Source organism: Phacochoerus africanus, chromosome 10, assembly GCF_016906955.1.
Source record: "Phacochoerus africanus isolate WHEZ1 chromosome 10, ROS_Pafr_v1, whole genome shotgun sequence".
Classification (NCBI taxonomy): Eukaryota; Metazoa; Chordata; class Mammalia; order Artiodactyla; family Suidae; genus Phacochoerus; species Phacochoerus africanus.
The window spans coordinates 41,763,668-41,783,351 of NC_062553.1; the positions used below are offsets into that span (position 1 = coordinate 41,763,668).

The 19,684-nt window shown below is 41.9% G+C and overlaps 1 protein-coding gene across 2 annotated transcripts in view; it reads right to left on the bottom strand.

The window, feature by feature from the left end:
- KDR (kinase insert domain receptor) overlaps window positions 1-19,684 on the bottom strand; it is a 47,083-nt gene that overhangs the window by 18,960 nt on the left and 8,439 nt on the right. For both annotated transcript variants that reach the window (XM_047798590.1, XM_047798589.1), the window contains exons 4-19: window positions 18,414-18,544; window positions 17,594-17,762; window positions 16,865-17,004; window positions 16,062-16,239; window positions 14,553-14,667; window positions 14,296-14,459; window positions 12,138-12,294; window positions 10,889-11,012; window positions 10,265-10,373; window positions 8,542-8,883; window positions 6,034-6,180; window positions 5,180-5,311; window positions 2,797-2,903; window positions 2,241-2,376; window positions 1,835-1,939; window positions 133-246 (exon numbers count right to left, since the gene is read on the bottom strand). In XM_047798590.1, coding sequence (XP_047654546.1) covers window positions 133-246; window positions 1,835-1,939; window positions 2,241-2,376; window positions 2,797-2,903; window positions 5,180-5,311; window positions 6,034-6,180; window positions 8,542-8,883; window positions 10,265-10,373; window positions 10,889-11,012; window positions 12,138-12,294; window positions 14,296-14,459; window positions 14,553-14,667; window positions 16,062-16,239; window positions 16,865-17,004; window positions 17,594-17,762; window positions 18,414-18,544 — 2,370 coding nt within the window. The remainder of the gene's footprint in view (window positions 1-132; window positions 247-1,834; window positions 1,940-2,240; window positions 2,377-2,796; window positions 2,904-5,179; window positions 5,312-6,033; window positions 6,181-8,541; window positions 8,884-10,264; window positions 10,374-10,888; window positions 11,013-12,137; window positions 12,295-14,295; window positions 14,460-14,552; window positions 14,668-16,061; window positions 16,240-16,864; window positions 17,005-17,593; window positions 17,763-18,413; window positions 18,545-19,684) is intronic.

The window sequence follows — 19,684 nt, forward strand, 5'->3', positions numbered from 1 at the left end:
TCTATCTAGGAATCTGCCAAAGAATCCTAAGTTAAGGAAATCAAGACTATGGGAGTTGGGTGGTTTCTCTCAGACACCGGCAGAAAAGCAGATGCCAAAATCAGGCAACCAGAACCATCCACAGACACTCACCCCCTGGCTTGGTACAGGCACCCAGAAGATTGACCACGTTGAGATGGTGGCCAATGTGAATGAGGATCTTGAGTTCGGACATGAGGGCTCGGTGTTCGCTGTGTGTTGCTCCTTCTACAAATACAGAACCAAGAGGGCGATCAAACCATGCGGGCATTTCCTTAAGCAGATAAATACCCCATTGAAGGCATCTGTGCAGTGAATCCTCCGGGGCATGCAACTGTAACCCAATTTACAGATGAGGTACGATGCACGTCAAATATAAATTATATTTTAGAATTCTAAATCAAATTCTTTACATGAACCCAGAGTGTTTGAATATTTGAAGGAAGCCATTGTGAGGTCTTTTGCAAAGTGGAGAATACATCTGCAAATGAAATCATGTCTAGATTTTCTTCTTTTAAAAAACTGGATTTTCACATATCAGGTTTACTATGCTTCTCAGGGCCTGATTATTTCAGTGTTTCCTCGTAAGGAAGCAACACCACGTATTAAATATCCTCATGTATTAGGGGCTGTCTGAAGTTCCCACCAACCTGTGCCGAGCAGGAAACTAACAAGAGCCAGCTGGCGAAGCCAGTTGGCACATGAGGCTGATGAGGCTAAGACTGTGCGTTTGATCCTGTACAGACTGGTGTACTTCCCTCCAATTCACAGACACGGTCCACACCTCAGGTCCTGGGGAGCCACCTCCAAATCACACACCCCCTCGGGCACAGGGGAAAAGAGGAAAAAGGAGAGAGTGGCTTCACAATGCACAAGACCTACTGGCCAAGGGTCAGTAGCATTGTCCCCATCAGTGAAAGCTCAACGCAGTTCTAGCAAAGAATCGTATATGCATCGCCTCCCCAAATGAAAATGGTAAGACCAGTAGGTTTAACAATTGTTCATGAAACTTTGAATTTCCTTTTCCCCTCAGCACAACCACTCTTATTTTGCATATCATCTTTTATATGTGAAAATCTTTTACATATTCCAATTCTAGGGAACACGCTGTTTCTGGTCATGCTACTATTTTTACTTACGGTATCAAATTTCTTTTTCTGTGTTTTGATGGTCTATAATTATCTCACTAATGCACCATAGTATACAAAGAAACAATTTTGTTGTAACCAAGGTATTTTTTTCCTATCCTTAGGCCACTAAATACAGTTGTACAAAGCTGTTTCCTGCACAAGGGCTTCCCAGGCAAGTGGAGCAGCAGGAGAGCTGAAATCCACCCCAACTTTGCCAGCCAGGCTGTGGACCCTGGCATGAGCCTATAAAAGAGAAACTTTGTATCCAGTTTGCACAAAGGCATCATATAGTCCAGCTATATGCTTGGCTAGTGGGCCCACCTAACCACAGAGCCACTAACACAAGCCTTTCATCATATTTAAAAATGGGCTGAAACAAATAGAGGCATAGATCACCATTTAATTTTGCTTTTACCTTTCAATATTTTTTTTTTGTCTTTTTGCTATTTCTTGGGCCACTCCCGCAGCATATGGAGGTTCCCAGGCTAGGGGTCTAGTCGGAGCTGTAGCCACCGGCCTAAGCCAGAGCCACAGCAACGCGGGATCCGAGCCGTGTCTGCAACCTACTCCACAGCTCATGGCAATGCTGGATCGTTAACCCACTGAGCAAGGGCAGGGACCGAACCCGCAACCTCATAGTTCCTAGTCGGATTCGTTAAACAGTGTGCCACGATGGGAACTCCTACCTTTCAACATTTTTACGGCCACTGTCTTGCAAGTTGCTGTCTTGTCAATTCCAAAGGCATCTGCTTCAATCACTTGGCCAAAGGCGCCACGGCCAAGAGGCTTCCCTAGAGTCAACAACAAAACAGACTTGGACTATTTCACCAGCAAAGTGAGAGGCAGAGGTTCTGACTTTACAGGGTAACCATACATCCCACTTTATCATGGACAGTCCATTTGGCCCCCTTGTCCTGGCTTAAAGATTTAATATCTCCCCTTTCACTCTCCAAATGTGCTGCTTTGGGTGATAATACCAACCATACTTCTAAGTGACTAACATGTGAATAGACTAGATTTGTCATCGTCCTAAAAGAGGAAGAGCTGGCCTGGTACACCTAGCATCCAATCAACATCACTTGAAAAACGCACCTAGTTTCAGCCGGTCCCTGGGAAATTCCCACTTGCTGGCATCATAAGGCAGGCGCTCACAGTGCTCATCCAAGGGCAGTTCATCTGGATCCATGACGATGGATAAGTAGCCTGTCTTCAGTTCCCCTCCATTGGCCTGGAAAGCATTACTCCTTCCAGTCACACACACCCTGTTTGTTGGCTGTTGTTTTGTGTGCTTGTTATTGTTGTTTAGAGAAGCCCCATTCTCAGTGTCTCATTTTCTAAACGGCTCATGGAGTGTGAAAGAAGTCCTATTATAATCCTGCTTCCAGGGCCCCTCAACCCCCAAACGAGCTCAGAACTAAATTCTTAAATGTTAATTACACTAGACAGACCAAGCCCATTTCTTCTCTGGTTGCTTCTATCAATTAAAGCCCAGTGGTCCAGCCAAAGGCAAGAATGCAATTGTATAGAAATAAAAATTGTGTCTATTGAGCCAATAACAATGGGAAGAATCAACTCAAAGAACCCCAGTCAGTTTTCATTAATCATGAAAACCAACATGCATGGGACAGAAGGGAAATTATTTTGTTACCCGCTTAACGGTCCGGAGAACGATGACAAGAAGCAGCCAGAAGAACATGGCAATCACTGCAGTGCCTACTAGGATAATGACTTCCAAGTTTGTCTTTTCCTGAGCACCTGGAAAGACACAAATGAATGAGCATCAACAACTGGAAACTCTCACCTGTTGATAGAAAATGACAAAGCTCAATACTAAAGCAAAATCTCAATCTTACCAACTCGGAAAAATTCCAGCTAATAGTCATCACAAAACTCTAACTTGGATGAAGTTTATAATATTCTCAATGGACAATTTAAAGTTTGCAAAACACTGCTCATGAACACTTCCAGTGATAAAATGCTAAAGTAATTAAGGACAGAAATACTAATATCTTAAAAGACAAACAGAAAGTGTGTGGAAGAAGAGTAGACTTTGATGAAAAGAAAACAGATTATGAGAAGATTAGAGAAGTATTTGGTTTGGAGAAGATCAATGTCTGGTTTTACGCTGATAGTCTATGCTTTGATCTGCATGAAGTTTGAGGAAGGATTGTTTAAAAAAAAACAAGTAGAGAAATAAGTGCAGTCTTGGGCCAGAAGACTACTGGGGACCACACACCTACTAGGTGCTCATCACTTTAAATATGCCATGTCACTTAGTCTTTTCAACAACCTTCAGTTTTCAGATGGAGAAGCAAGTTCAGAGAGGTTAAGTTACTCCACTGAAGACACACAGAAAGTTGGTGGAATGGTCAAGAGTTAAACAAGGTCTGTCCAACACCAGCTAACATGACACTAACCCATCCTTGTGTGGCAGGAGCCTCCGTGAGGAAAGAGAGAGAGAGGGCTGAGGTGAGGTCTCCCATACGGCCTGGCAATAAGAGCTGAAAACCACTTCTGAAGGGAAAGAGAAGAGAAAAGGCTAGAGGTCAGCAAGGGAAGCTGTAGATGCTCAGGACTGCATGGATGGAGGACAGCTCTGAACAGGGGAAATTAAGCCCAGAGGAGGCTTTCAACTCAGAGTGATTAGCAAAGTGGTGATAAGGAAGCAATTATCACTTAGGGTCTCCCACTGGAAGAGTGCGTGAATCAAAGAGGCCACAGATTGTGAGAGCCGCCCAGGCAGCCTTGAGTAGGCAGAAAGACAAGTGATTAATTAGTTGACAAAATAAGAGTTACAGTTGAGAGACAACCACCAAATATGCCCGCAAGTAGATTTTCTTTCTCTGGTGGTCTCGCCGAAGGAATTCCTACACATAGAGACTGAAAAGTCTATACCTAGTAAAAAGTTCAAAGATTCAACTGTCTATATAAGTTGGTGCATTAATATTCCTATCTTAACAATTGGGAATCTCAGGAGCCTTAAATACTGACCTCTTCCTTTCTCAGTGTTCTCTTCTGGTGAGAAGTAAAGGTAATTAATCTCTGAGTCAAGGTTACCTAGTTAGGCCTCGGTAACCAGCTGCAGCCAGCTAGTAGAGCTGAGTCAGAGCAGGGGAGAGAACTGAAAGTCTCTCTGAGGACTTGCCCTAAAACATGAAGCACTTTGAAAGTGATAAAACTACCACGTCACTTGAGATTTGTATTTGCGAATGCAGTTTATGAAATGGTAATAAGCCTGCAGATTTGAAAAGAAGTCAATGTATTGAGATGCGATACTTGGCAACATAGATTTGACAGATTAAAGGGACTAAAATATAGACTTTGAGAGACAAATTACAACGAGTTCATAGAAATCCATCATTTCCTCCGTCTATCACCACTCCTCTCCTTCCGCTTGAATACCATTCCTTCACCCAGATAATACAGTTTCATTGTTCCTCAGATGGGTTATTTTTAAAAAGACATAGGAATACACTTTTGAAGATAAAGTATTCTTTCACAAGCTACCTTTCCCATCTGAAAAAAATGGCAGATTTCACATCATTTCTGCATGCACATTTAGATAAGAACCCAAAACTTTCCATCTCAGAGAAGCAATGGTCTATTGTTCAGAAATGAATCTTAATTACTTTTAGTCCAATAAAAACTATGAACCCTTGTGCCTATCTAGATAGGACTGATTTTCATGACTAGGCAGTAATTCTACCTAATAAATATAGAAGCGTAATTTCTGAAACAAGTTAATTGAACCATTCAATTGAAGAAAGAATCTGGGAAAGGAGGACATTCCGCCTCCCTGGCTAAGAATTCATCCACAATGAGAACTGCAGGGATAGAGATGTGAGCAGAATTAAAATAGCATTCATTATGTTTTCTGGTTAAAATAATATACACTTATAGTAGAAAACTCACAAAATACAGAGAATATTAAAAACTACCCATAATTCTCCTGTGCAAAGGACATGAGTACACATGGCAGACACAAGCTCATTTTTAAAAACCACCAGAAGTGTCTATGACTTCCCACTGACCTTCCACTATGAAAAACGCCTCCACTTTTGCACACCCGAGCACACTGCATGCCTGGCAGGTATACAGGCCTTCATCCTCCTTCCTCACCCTGCGGATAGTAAGGTTCCGGTTCCCATCTTTTAGCACGATGCCTACAAAAGGAGGAAAATGGTTTTTTATTGATGATGTGGTCTGGTGGAGTTTTTAAGGAAAAAAAACCTAAAAATAGGTTTCCCTTTATCTTGGGCTATTCTCTAATGCCAAAGAGTCATATAGGCTCAATTGCTGACTCAGCACCCTGGCTGCCATGAGACTCAGCAAGACTCTGAACACCAGGGTTTAGAGTCTATGAAATGAGCCAGGCCATGGACACTGCTTTTTGTTCTGCCTAAAACACATCAATCAACAGTATAGATTTTACGCTGTATGATACTACTTATTCTTGAAAATCTAAAGAACAAAAAGAACCTAGGCTGACTGCAACAAAAATGAAATAAGACTCACAGATATAGAGAACAAACCAGTGGTGATCAGTAGGGACAGGGAGGGGGAGGGGCAAGATAGGGGACAGGGATTAAGAGGTACAAACTACTATGTATAAAATAAGCTACAGGGATATGTCATACAGGACAGGGACTATAACCAATATATTATAAAAACTATAAATGGAATACAATATTTAAATATTGAAAATCACTACATTGTACACCTAAACCTTAAATAGTATTGTGCATCAACTATACCTCAATATAAACTAATTAACTGAACTAGTTAATTGAACAATATAAACTATTAATTCATTAATAACATGAATGTTAGACAATGTCTCCGGGAAAATTCTGCAACCAAAAGAGAGACAGCATGTTCTCATCACCTGAGTCTTCCACGAGTGTCTCATTATCTTTAAACCACGTAATCTGTGGAGAAGGATTCCCAGATGCTGTGCAGGAAACTTCAATGGTTTCACCAATACTTGTCGTCTGATTCTCCAGGTTTCCTGTGATCGCGGGTGCCATGCGCTCTATGCACACACACACACACACACACACAAAAAAAAAAAAAAATCATAGGACATTTAGTTATAGCTTTTGAAGTGGTTTTAGTATCAGTAAACTACTAAACCATTTAGTAAACTGTTGATTTACTAAGCTGAAAATACAGAGAGATCGATAACACTACCGCTGGTCACCAAGCAATATTAAATGAATCCAGTCAACAAGTTCAGACAGATTATATTGCATCTCTTAGACATTCATATTAGTGATGCGAGCTGGTAATCACATCACAAATAAAAGCTGCCACCCTTATGGACTTTCCTCCCGAATAAATAAATAAATAATAAGTAAATAAATAAATAAATTCCAGCCAGGGACACTCGAGAATTCTGCCATGTTTCTCTTAGAAAGTGCATAACTTCAGTGTAATTCAAAAAACAAAGAATGCTTTATATTTATTTGGTCCCTTTTTTTTTTTTTTTTGCTTTTTAGGGCTGCACTTATGGTATATGGAGGTTCCCAGGCTACAGGTCGAATCAGAGCCGCAGCTGCCAGCCTACACCACAGCCACAGCCACCTATTTGGTTCTTCTTACAAAACCCATTTTCACTCTTTCTGTTGCTCCCTATCAACCCTATGGTGGGCAGTATTAGCCTTATTTTGCAGTCGAAGGGGGTTAAACACCTTGTCCAAGACCCAGTAACTAAATAAACAGTTGAACTCATAACAGAATCCAGGGAGCCTAAAAGACTAGTCCAGTACTATTTCCACTAAAACACAAGATACAACAATGACACCTTAAGGAAATCCAAAGATGAAAAGAAAACGAAGCCCATGGGTGCTTGTTTAAACGTATAGGATGACTTTGGAGTTAATCTTTTCCTACAAATTATCAAAGTGCTGTGGAAATATCTTGTCCAAACCAATTGAACCTGGGAAGGAATCCTGCTGAAAGAATCCACTTCAACATTTAGCAAGATGAGATTACCTCAACAGTGAACTATACTGGGGTTTAAGCAAATGAACACTAGTCTATTTCCAAGAATAATTTCTGGAAAACAACTTAGAAGTCCTAAGGGAGGCAAACCCATTCATTGTGAGCACATATTGCCTGGGCCTGGCAAGCCAGGAACCTCTTTCACATTTCTTTCTGAATTTTTTACCTTGAAACCAGACCAGTCACCAAGGGGAACAGAAAAACCACGGTCATATATGTGGTGTGATGTGAGGAGCCCTGGGCTATCATAACACCAAAATATCTCTTCTTCTGCCATCTGAGTCTTAACACTAGCAAAATTGCTCCCAGTGCCTGTCTGAAGATACCTCTTAAAATATGTCAAGGCCTCAGAGTTCCTGTTGTGGCTCAGTGGGTTAAGAACCCGACTAGTATCCATGAGGATGAGGGTTCGATCCCTGGCCTCAATCAGTAGGTCAAGGCTCTGGCGTCGCCACGAGCTGGTGTAGGCCAACAGCTGCAGCTCTGATGTGACCCCTACCCTAGGAACTTCCATATCACATGGTGTAGCTCTAAAAAAGCAAATACCTATATTTGATAACATTGAAGATACTATTCCTCTAAAACTTTGGTATAAATTAGTTTCTCTAGGCAATTTCTCTTCACATGTGCCCTAGAAACTGGGAGGGAACACCAAGGAGAGGAGAAAAAGAAAGGGATTGGCACAAAGATAAGCTCCCTGAATTTGCCTGATTTCCCCAGAGACACAGCCTCAGCTGCACGGATTCTGTGCAAGGCACAAGGTTAGAGAAGGGTAGAGAGTGGCTTCATGCAGAATTTACAAAGCTCTCTGCTCACTCAAATGATCCTCTCGCTGACCATGAGCTGTACCCCAGAGGTCCAGGTATTAAGTGTAGCAGCCCCCGCCCACGGGCTCTCACAGGTCTTAGCCCCATCATCACACTCCTCAGGCAGCGGATGTCTTAACAAGCGCCTCGTAGGTGCCACTCTGTTCTACATCTGGAACTCAGGAAGGAGTAAAGCAGAAAACACTCCCTGTCCTCATGGACACAGAGACCTCACTGTACTACAACGGCCCTGTCCACTTATTCACCACTCTGGCACCCTCCTGATCGTGGTAGGCATTCCACAAATATGTGCCTATTTGCATAAATGAATGCCCAAGAATGAGGTGGAAATATCCCTGGTTCAGGATAATCCCTTGCAGGCAACAGTGAGTGACCCCACCATCAGGATTGGAGAGAACCATTTAATTTTCTCTTTTTAATACATCACTTCACCATGACTGGCTTCCTTCTGCTTTGAGGACTTGTGGTAAGATAAGGGCTGACAAGTCTACTTCATAAGCGCTAGAGGACAATCTTCGCACTGCACCTGAAAGTTTAAGGCATCCCCCAGAATTGCCTCCTACCTAGGACTGTGAGCTGCCTGGCCACGCAATGTCTTTTCTTGGTCTTCCTGTCCTGAGCAAAGCAGACGTAGTCTCCTTGGTCCTGCAAGGATGCATTTTGCAGTTCCATGATCAAAATGTCATTCGTGCTATTAGAGACCATGGTAGCATTCATTTTCCAAAGAGCATCCAAGTTCTTGCAAACAGGCGTGGGCAGCTCTCCCGTGTGGATCGGCAGAGCCTGTGGGTCAAGTCTGTACCACGTGAGGTTCTCAAACATAGTTCTGTCCGCAGAGCACAGCAGAGACACGGTCTCCTGCTCAGTTGGCTGGATGCTGGGTTTCAAAGTGATTTCCGGACCCCCTGAAATGTAAAACTCATGGTTAGAAGGCAGTGATTTAACTTGGGCAGAGTGCTATTGCTTTCTGGTTGCCTTTAGTCTGCAGTAAAGCACCACGAGAAATGAAGCTGTAGCATTCCCAGATGACGGGATGCAAGGAAACAACCAAACTGGACAATTTGGGTTTCAAGATGCATTGTTTTACCAAAATACATTATGTGGAAGTGTAAATGAATGCCTCAAATACTTATGAACTCTTCACTTTGAGTTCTAACCATGATTTTTAAGATTTAAAAAACAAATTCAAAGCATATAATTATAACATGGGATTTAAAAAATTAATTCTGGAGTTCCCATCGTGGCACAGCGAAAACGAATGAGACTAGGAATCATGAGGTTGTGGGTTTGATCCCTGGCTTCACTCAGTGGGTTAAGAATCCAGCATTGCTATGAGCTGTGGTGTAGTTCACAGATGTGGCTCAAATCTGGTATTGTTGTGGCTGTGATGTAGGCCGGCAGCTATAGCTCCGATTCAACCTCTAGCCTGGGAACCTCCATTTGCCACAGGTGTGGTCCTAGAAAGACAAAAAGACAAAAAATAAATAAATAAATAAATAAATAAATAAATAAATAAATCCTCAGAATTCCCATTGTGACACAGCAGAAACGAACCTGACCAGTATCCATGAGGATGCAGGTCCGATCCCTGGCCTCACGTAGAGGGTTAAGGATCCGGCACTGCCGTGAGCTGTGGTGTAGGTCATAGATGCAGCTCAGATCTGCCATTGCTGTGGCTGTGGCGTAGGTCAGCAGCTGAAGCTCAGATTCGACCCCTAGCCTCAGAATTTCCATATATCACAAGTGAGGCCCGAAAAGCAAAGCTAATAATAATAATAATAATAATAATTCCTCCTTAATATAGGACACGCGCTGACAAGAAAGCTATGTATATGACAATGAATTAGCCCAGACTGAAATATTTTATCCAGTTCAGTCAGCTAAAGCTCAGCCATAAAATTTAGATGAACAACAAAATCAGCATCGTTGGGAGGCCACTGCTCCAAAGCTACTACAATTGCCTCCCAAACCCAAGCTCATCAACTGTTCAACAGCAAGTCCATATGTAACTGACTGAAATTCGAAAAGCCAAGCACTGTTCTAGGCTCTGACCTCAGAGACAAATGTGTGACACAGGACTTGAGGTTCAAAGACAGGTGTGAATTCATGTTCTCTCTCCTGTGTCAGGTGCAATGACGTCACAGGAGTCCAGGAGCTGCCTGAGGCGTTCTGATTGATGAGCAAAAGCCTCAATTATCCATCCAAGTCCCCTTCCTAAAGCCATGCCACTCACAGGAGGGCCCAGGGCGACAGAGTATGGACAGCCCAGCCCCCCAAAGCACTTACTGGTCACATGGAAGGAGATAACCCTCTCTCTTCTCCCGGCTTTGTTCACCGCTTCACATTTGTACAAAGCGGACACATTGGCTGCTTGGATAACAAGGGTACTTACAGTCTGTGAAAAAAAAAAAAAAACAAATCTCAGGCCATAAACAATAGAGTCTGTGTTTATGCATGTGCACTCAGACTAAAATTCAGCGTCCCCACAACTGCCGTGACCTGCCTACCCCATTCATATGCCAGCACTGACCGTGCTCAAATCTGTGCAATTATAATTATGCTGGTACAGCTCACACATCATACAAAATGAGCTTTGGAAACCAGGAAAGAACGAATGTGTTTTAATACAACATTACACACATTTTTATGTTTGCAAAATCAGAATTAGCATATAACCGATGTACTGAGTCAATGGTATATGTTTTCATTTTTCTCTGATAAGGTAGCAGGAAGATAGTGGTGCTTCTAAAAGTCAATGGTTTTCAAGCTGACTTAATATGCTAGTATTTTATCATCCAACTTACCTGAGGATCAATCTCGAATATTCCTCACATATTACTTTACCCTGCTTTCGCTCCATCCTTTCATAAATGAGAGGTAGAATTTGCAATTAAAGAACTTCAGACTCACCTTGTTTTTTCCTTCAATTAGGGCAAACTGATTTTTGTTGACTTCAATTCTGTTTCCCCCTTGGAAGTCCTCCACGTTTCTCCATTCTTTACAAGTATATGGGTTTGTCGCTAGGGCAGCTTGGCTATATAAGGAAGAGGCAACAGATGATATCATAACTGAATTTTTCTTTAATTCAAATCCATAGCAAGGAAAGGCGTCAGACTTAGGTTATGATGTTCTTAGAAATAACTTCCAACCCACCCTACCACGTTATGAGACTTGGCGCCAATTAAAAATAGGTCTCGGCAACGAAGGAAAAGGTTCTAGGTAGATTCATTCAGGATACAGGAGGGAAGCAGCTATTCTGGGAACAAACCTCCATTCATAAACTGGATCGACAAGACAATTCAAGTTAATTTAGTTCAAAGGAAGGCAAGGAAACTAAGAAGCCACTGGGCTTCTTAAAGTAATCTCCCTGGGACTGTGGCCTTTGCGTAGGAAATGGTCAGCATCTGAGGAAGAAACTAGGAGAGACCATCTCAAAAACAACAACAGGAAGTGAACTGCTTAGGGTGGTGGTGGGTGACTTGTTGTTGTTTTTTTCCTAAGGATGTCTGGACTTGTGTTAGGACCTGATAAGCCGGGCCTGAGACTCCAAGGTCTATCGTTCTCTTGCATCCACTGGCACTTCCTCTGAGATGGACCTTCTCACAGATAAGGAGATTGTGACAGTCACTGGTTGATTGGTAAACAGAGAAAAGCCAAAGACTGGCCATAAACAAAGTGAACAAAGAAACGGCATTCGCAGAGGTGGACATGAAGGCTAATATGAAGAGAGAGTTAGCTAATCTCGAAGTGGGATATCTAGAAGAAAGACATGTCCCAAAAACATAACCACAGAGAAAGATGGAGGGACATTAAAGGTACTACTTGAGGAGTGACTTTCTTAGAGAGAGCTCTCTCTGCTTAGAATGGGGTCATATCGTAGCTTGGCTGTGTCCATCAACAGATGGATGGATAAAGATGTGATACACACACACACAATATACACAATGGAATACTATGCTGCCATAAAAAAGAAAGAAATTTTGCCATGTGCAGCAACATGGATGGACTGGAGGCTATTCTACTAAGTCAATAGGTCAGACAGAGAAAGACAAATACCGTATAGTATCACTCACGTGTGGGATCTAAAACATACAACAAAGGAATAAAAATTTTTAAAAACACAAAAGGACAGGAAAAAAGAGGGTGTGGCTCTACTCACGTGGGCTTGTAGGTGCACTCGGTCTCCAGCTGCCAGTACCAGTGGATGTAGCTCGGGGGAGGAACAGCGTAGACTGTGCAGGTGAGCGTTTGGGAGGTGCCGTACTGGTAAGAGTCCACGGGGGAGATCAGAGATTTCTCACCAATCTGGGGTGGGACTGGAGATGAGAGAGACAGCTTTTGAATTGTAAATCAGCTACGAGGCATGGAAAGTAGATGTGTCTTTCCAAACATGGGATTTTTACCCCCATTTGCTTTTTCAAAGAACATGTCGACTGGGAGACAGGACACCTGACTTCCAATGATACTCAGAGTGATGTTCATGATTTTAATCATATCAATAAATTAATAAACTGAGTGACTTTGTGCAAGTCTCGCCACCCTGTGCCTCACTTTTTCAAAACCATGTTATAAGGAGTCCTTTCAATCTCACAAATCAGACCAAGCTCCAGTGAAAAAAAATTAGTGGTGAATAATCCAGTACATACATGTATTATGTGTGAGCAGTGTTCTAAGTGCTTTACATTAATTAATTCATTTAATCCTCACAACCACTATTACTGTCCTCCACTTTACACATGAGAAAAGTGAAAGATAATGAGAGTGAAATGACTTGCCCAAGGTCACCCCGCACACTTCTCTCCCTCCTTCTTCCCCTTCTTCCTTCCTCCTCCCTCCTTCCCTTCCTTCTTCTCTCCCTTTCTTTCTTATTCTCTTCCTTCCCTCCCTCCTTTCCTTCCTTGTCTTCCCTCTTTCTCCCCTCCCTTTTCTTTCCTTTTTTTCTTTGACTCCGAAGCCATACATGTGAAATTATTTCTCATCACTATCAACCTAAAGCCTCAGATTATACCTTCAAAACATGACTCCTCTTTTACATTTGCATAATAGAGAAAGGTAAATGCTAGAATGAATCAAATATTTAGTGACTTCCTGGGTGAGATGGAATTATTCCCTGTCCAGTTTTACATCTTTATTTCCTATTCATTTCCTTCTGCCCACCCTACTTAGCCTCCCTGCTTCTCTCCACTCCCCAAGCCCCTACGCTCGAGTGGCTTCTAAATGACATTTCTGGAAACTATTATGTTAAAAATACTCCCTGAAGCTGATGCCCCAGCAAAGAAATGAAGCCAAGCTCAGCACACATACAGAGCTTGGCAGGATATATGGGGAAGCACTTTAAGGTCATATGAGAAGATCCTCAAGTCTTTTTGTTGTTGTTTTTTAGGGCTGCACCCGAGGCATACGGAGGTTCCCAGGCTAGGGGTCCAGTCGGAGCCCCAGCTGCCAGCCTACGCCACAGCCACAGCAACACAGGATCCAAGCTGCCTCAGCAACCTACACCGCAACGCCGGATCCTTAACCCACTGAGCAGGGACAGGGATCGAACCCACATCCTCATGGATACTAGTTGGGTTCATTACTGCTGAGCCATGATGAGAACTCCCAAGATCCTGAAGTCTTAATCTGCTGGGCCAATAGAAAGCACAAAGAATTCCAATAGAGAAGAATTTCCCAAACTCTGTTTGGAGCAAGATATTAAAGGCTGTGTGGGGTAGGGGCACTCTGGTCAAGTAAGTTTATTAAGTCTTGGCTACTCTATGTTTCTCCCTGCCGGCGTATGGTGGCATACGATATCCACCCCCCTAGCATCTCCCACACCTACTTGACCATAAGGCCCTTTTCCCCTCATGAAAAACACTTATTTACATCTTCCCATTTGGAAAAATAAAGTTCAAATCACTTTAAATCAAAAACTTAGTATCTCCTTTTTATAGCCTCAGAGTCAGATCCTACCTAGCCTATTACTTAAAAAAATTAGAAACCTTCCAACCAGCCGACGACGTCCTCCTGCAAATGCCTATGCATTGGAATCTGCCTGTGCATCACTGCTACATCAACCCTGACATCAAACTATAAGCATCTCACAAAATTCAAGAAGAGTTGTACACATTTGAGTGCCAGGTTCACAAATGAAAGGTAGTGCAACTTGCAGACACTCTTGTTCCACAGCATTTAGCCACTGGCTGTACCATCTACTTGAGTTTTGCATCTGACCACCAAACGGTTCATTCTCGTGGCCTCTTAAGCAAATGCATCCAGAGCACATGGCCCCACACCTGATTTCAACAGCAGTGCTCCGGAAAAATGAATGGACTTACCATTCACAACCAGAGATACCACGTGGCTCTGTTTCTCCTTTGAAATGGGATTGGTAAGGACAACAGTGTAATTTCCGGTATCCTTCTCACTCACTTCCATGATAGTCAGTATATGCCCCACTTTGATTGTGTGATTGGACTCAATGGGTCTTCCATTTTTATACCTGTTTGGGGGGGGGGAACAAAACAGGACTCAGTACCCTCTGGGGATTTGCTTCCATGTGGAACAATGCTTTGCATTTATTTTCAGTAGTTACCACTTTATTTCTGGGGGAGGGTAACCCAGGTACTTCACAGGGATTCTGACGCGGTCTCCCACGGTGGCTTCCACCAAAGAGTCCATGCCACTGCCAAAAGCAACAAAAGGCTTTTCTGGAAGAAAATAAAAATAAGTTTTCTCATAAATGTCAACTTCTTATAAATGGCCTTTTGGTTTAGTGTTTCACTTCCAGTGAAGAGTCAGATGGTGGGGGTCTGGGTCCCTGTGGAGTCGTCTCCCCACCCGTCTACAGGTCACCCTCCAGCTTCTCCCTCACCTCCTTGCCTTAGCTGTTCTCTCTCCCTCAGTGAACTCCACAAGTCCACCGATCACTCAAATCTCACTCGGTTCAAGCATTTTCTTCTCCATGAGGCTTTCTCTACACCCCCCAAGGGCCCTCGGGTGCTCTTTATCCTCTGCTTCCCTGACACTCTACACACACCCCCAGATGCCCCAGGACTCAGACCTCAACCTCTTCTCTTTATCCACACCTTCCTCTTGTCTCAAGCATAAAGGGCCAATTACATTCCTCCTAGATTTATAGCTTCTGCCCCAACTTCTCTGACAGGTTAATGTATTAAAATCTCCACTTGGATGTTTAATGGGCATCTCCAAATGAAGCCACCCACCTTCTTGTCCCCAAATCTGACTCCTCACCTTATTTCCCCTATCTTGGTTAATAAAACTACCATTCACCCTGTTTCTCACAACAAAAACTCAAAGGTCGTCTTCCATTCTTTTTCTCTTATATTCAGGGAATCAATAGGCAGATCCTACTGGTTGTATCTTCAAAAATATACCCTGAACCAGGTCACTTCTCACCACCTCCACTTCCACCACCCTTGCCCAAGCCACTCATCATGTCTCCAATGGATGACTGCTGTTAGCCTTCTAATTAGTCTACTTCTGCCCTTACTTCCCTGAAGTATTTCACATTAAAAAAAAAAAAAACACAGAAATCCTATAAAAACGTAACCCAGAGCATGTCTCTCTCTGCTCAAAACCTTTCTATGCACTCCCATATTATAAAATCCAAACCCTTACCAAGGCCTACAAGTTAGGTGCCATACAAATTATCACCTAAACTGAGACATTTATGTGAGTGAAAGGGAATAAATGAGAAATTAAGTTATTTTCTCAAAGCCCTACAGAAAGTAAACTAAATACAGGTTTCCCCCATTGCAAAGGCCATGTTTATTCAAGGAAGCCCTCTCAGCCTTACAACTAAACATAAACACAATCTTAGATAATAGCCCTCTGCTTATTATAGCAATAATAACAATAGCAACAACGAGTAAAACTTACTGAGCACTTACTATCTCAGCTCAGCTCAGCTCCTCTTGAGATTTGAACTCAAGCTATGCTCTACGTCCTGTGGCCTTCCTAGGAGGAGCTCAAAAAAATCTTCCGAAGGAACAAAGTAGGAATCACTAAGTAGGACTGAAATTTATTTGAATTATCTCACTTTTCAAGGCATAGCGTGATTCCAAAGGAAATCTCAGCTTACCATGGACCCTGACAAACGTGATGTTCTTCTTGGTCATGAGCCCACTGGAAGCTGCACAGGTGTACCTCCCTTGGTCGTTCCGGGTGACACTGTCTATAGTCAAGGTGCTCATAAACTTCTTCATCTCACTCCCAGACTGGGTTTTTAGGTCCCGGTTGACGAGTTTCTTATGCTGATGCTGAAAAAGAGTTTACTGAATTTCCAAAGTCTGGCATAACATACCAGGTAGTGTCTAGATGCCCACAAAGGTCTTAGCCCTTGGTGAACACTCTTTGATGCTAATAATAGGAACTGCAAAATTTGTCAGATCTTGCAGACAACACATATATTTGGTTTCAGGAGAAATAAATAGAGCCAACCAAATTAGGAATTTTAAAACCTCACATAATGGAAATGAGGTGAATATGAACTACAGAAACACAAGGAAAGATGACCACTGTTTAAGGAGAAGTGTGTCTCATGCCGCCACTAGAAAAGAAATTCCTTTATAGGGAAAAGAGATCAAGGACTTTGAAGAACATAGAGGTAATGCAACCAGGAAAGACATAATCACCTAGAGAAAACCAATCTTCACAGCCTGGACAGAGCTCTTGGCTTTGCCTCTTTTTTTCCCATGGGTGCTACATATTCTGTAGTTCTTTTAAAACGTGTGTGTGTGCCTGTGTGTGCACGTGTGTGTGTTAGCGTGAGTTAAAGCCCTTACATTTTATCTGGCCAAAGAGGTCGCTATCTCTCTCAATCAAACTTCGTGGGAGCTTATAATCAAAGCATTTAGAGGTCTGGCTTTGAATTGTTAGTGTTACCTTCAAAGAAGGGTATTCCCAGTTGAAGTCAATGCCCACGTTTAGTTCAGTTCTTGCTGTACAGTTTAAGACAAGCTTCTCTCCAACAGACAGCTCGACTCCGTGAGGGGGGCTCAGAACCACATCATAAATCTTGTACCCTAGAGCAAGTCAATTAGAAAAACAGAAGATGAGAGGGAAAACAAATCTATAGCTTGGCACACTTTTTTTTTTTTTTTCAGAAATGATGCAATGTCAAAATGTGTCACCTCATTTTTCCCTGTGGCCTTCCCAATACCTGGTAACTCCCAGGAAAATGGCCTACAGAGATTTACAAAGTAGCCCTGAAGAGTCTAAAAGATGCCATAGGCCAGTGGCTAGAAAAGCAGTGAAATTTGAGAAGTCGAGAGGTGATGGGGCCAGCTTTAGTAATCTACTAAACTTTCTGTAAAATAGGTAGAATTACAAGAATTGATGCCCAAGAATTGATGGCAAGCAATGCTCTGAACATTGAATTTTTTGTAAAATATGTTCCCATAACAGAACTCTTTTTCATCCTTGGTCTTGGTAAGAAAGGAGAAAAACTCAATTGCACATGGGTTTATTGGGTAGAGAAGAGTTAATGAATTGCCTAACACCACATTTTGAATTAATATCTTTTTCAATCTCCCTTGTCCACCAGGATCTTAATATATGAATCCAGTCTTTATTGTCTGATATTAATGATATGGAAAGGAATTGTCCTCTTACCTACAACCACAACTATGTACATAATGGATTGGTAACTTTCGTCATTAATTTTAGCTTCACAGAAGACCATGCCTGCATAGCTGATCATGTAGCTGGGAATAGTGAAGCCTTTCTTGCTGTCCCAGGAAATTCTGTTACCATCAGGAACAAACCTCTTTTCTGGATACCTCTGGGTAGAAACAGACATAGTAAACATTTAATCACATACTATCCAAAAAATGAAAACCATGAACACAGAGGAATTTATCTTATTTTTAAGAATACAAATTGGGAGTTCCCGTCGTGGCTCAGTGGTTAAAGAATCCGACTAGGAACCATGAGGTTGTGGGTTCGATCCCTGGCCTCGCTCAGTGGGTTAAGGATCTGGCGTTGCTGTGAGCTGTGGTGTAGGTTGCAGACTCGGCTCAGATCCTGCGTTGCTGTGGCTCTGGCATAGGCCAGTGGCCACAGCTCCAATTAGACCCCTAGCCTGGGAACCTCCATATGCCGTGGGTGTGGCCCTAGAAAAGACAAAAAAAAAAAAAAAGAATACAAATTGGTTGTATTTATTGCCATTTTGACCCTTCCCAAAGGATCTTTCAAACTCACTATTGATTTAATGTTATATATAATATATACAATACATATATAATGTTACATATAATAAATACAATATATATGTATAACATATATAATATATACTATATATAATGTTATATATAATACATACTATATATATAACATTATATATATATATGTAATGTTATAAACAGTCTAACCCTCTTAATAGTATCTTAGAATTATGAAAGGGTAGGAGATGATGGAAGGAAATGTAACTTACCGCACAAAGGGACACATTAAGGTTTGAAATGGTCCCCAGACATGGAATCACCACAGTTTTGTTTTTATTCTCAGTGATGTACACAACTCCATGCTGGTCACTAACAGAAGCAATAAATGGAGATCTGTAATCTAGAGGAAAAATGTAATTCCATTAGTTAATGGCATTTATTAGAAAAGGTGGTCATCTTTCAGGTTCATAAACTCTAACCAGAGAAGTGAATGGTTAGGAATGACATTTCACACTGGGCAAGGAAATCCAGAGTTAGGTCTTCTGGTACACATCTAGCTCCAAGGGCATGCTACAGGAGAGAGAGAGAGAGAGAGAGAGAGAGAGAGAGAGAGAGAGAGTGTGTGTGTGTGTGTGTGTGTGTGTGTGTGGCTTTCTCAAGGATTATCAATAAGTAGAGTCTACTTTACAGGCTTCACAGGGAAGCAGATTGATCATTGTTGTTTTTTTTTTTTTAATGAAGGAGCATATGTCTTTTTAAATATATGTTTTCACATACACATCTTTCATATACATAAATTTTAAAGTAAATTTAAAGTGAAATCTATATAGATTACCTACTGAGTTTTATTGATGCTAAAAAAATTCATGTTCTCTCTCTTGAGGCAAGTAATATAAATGTCATGAAAATGGATTAATGACTCCCAAAGGATCTTTAAAAAAAAGAAATAACTATTTGAAATTGAGTTATTCAAGAGAAAGCTTTATGTATTTTAAGATCGTGAAGACTAGATAAAAGATTCTTTATAAAAATAATGTTTAATAGCTATTGTATTTAGTGTAAAAGTCAAGAGTACTTAGTATCTTCGATGACAAAAACTTGAAAAGCCACCATGGCAAAGACTGAGAAAAAACAAAAGAGATTCTATTGTCATTCAAACATTGTTATATGATGCTAATGTGCTTCTGGGAACTGGCTTCTTTCCCCAGAGACAGAGTTGATGTGGTGTGGAGCCAGGCTAGAAATCTCAGAAAGAGAACGGTTCCTACCGCTATCCCCAACACACCTGACCAAGGACCTTCAGAGCTCTTCAGGATGGCTATTTCAAGTGAAGAAAGAGTTAATTAAACCAAAGGAGAGAAAAGCAGCTAATTCCCTGCAACAGCAGAAGTTTGATTTCCTTCCCAGCTGGAAAGCACAGAAAGGCAGCCAATCCAGCCCACCACATGCCATAGCCATTATCTTATGAGGCCAAGACCCACTTCCTGGCTCCATCCATTGCTGAAGGGAATGGGGTCAGAAGACTAAGGAAGTAAGGTGG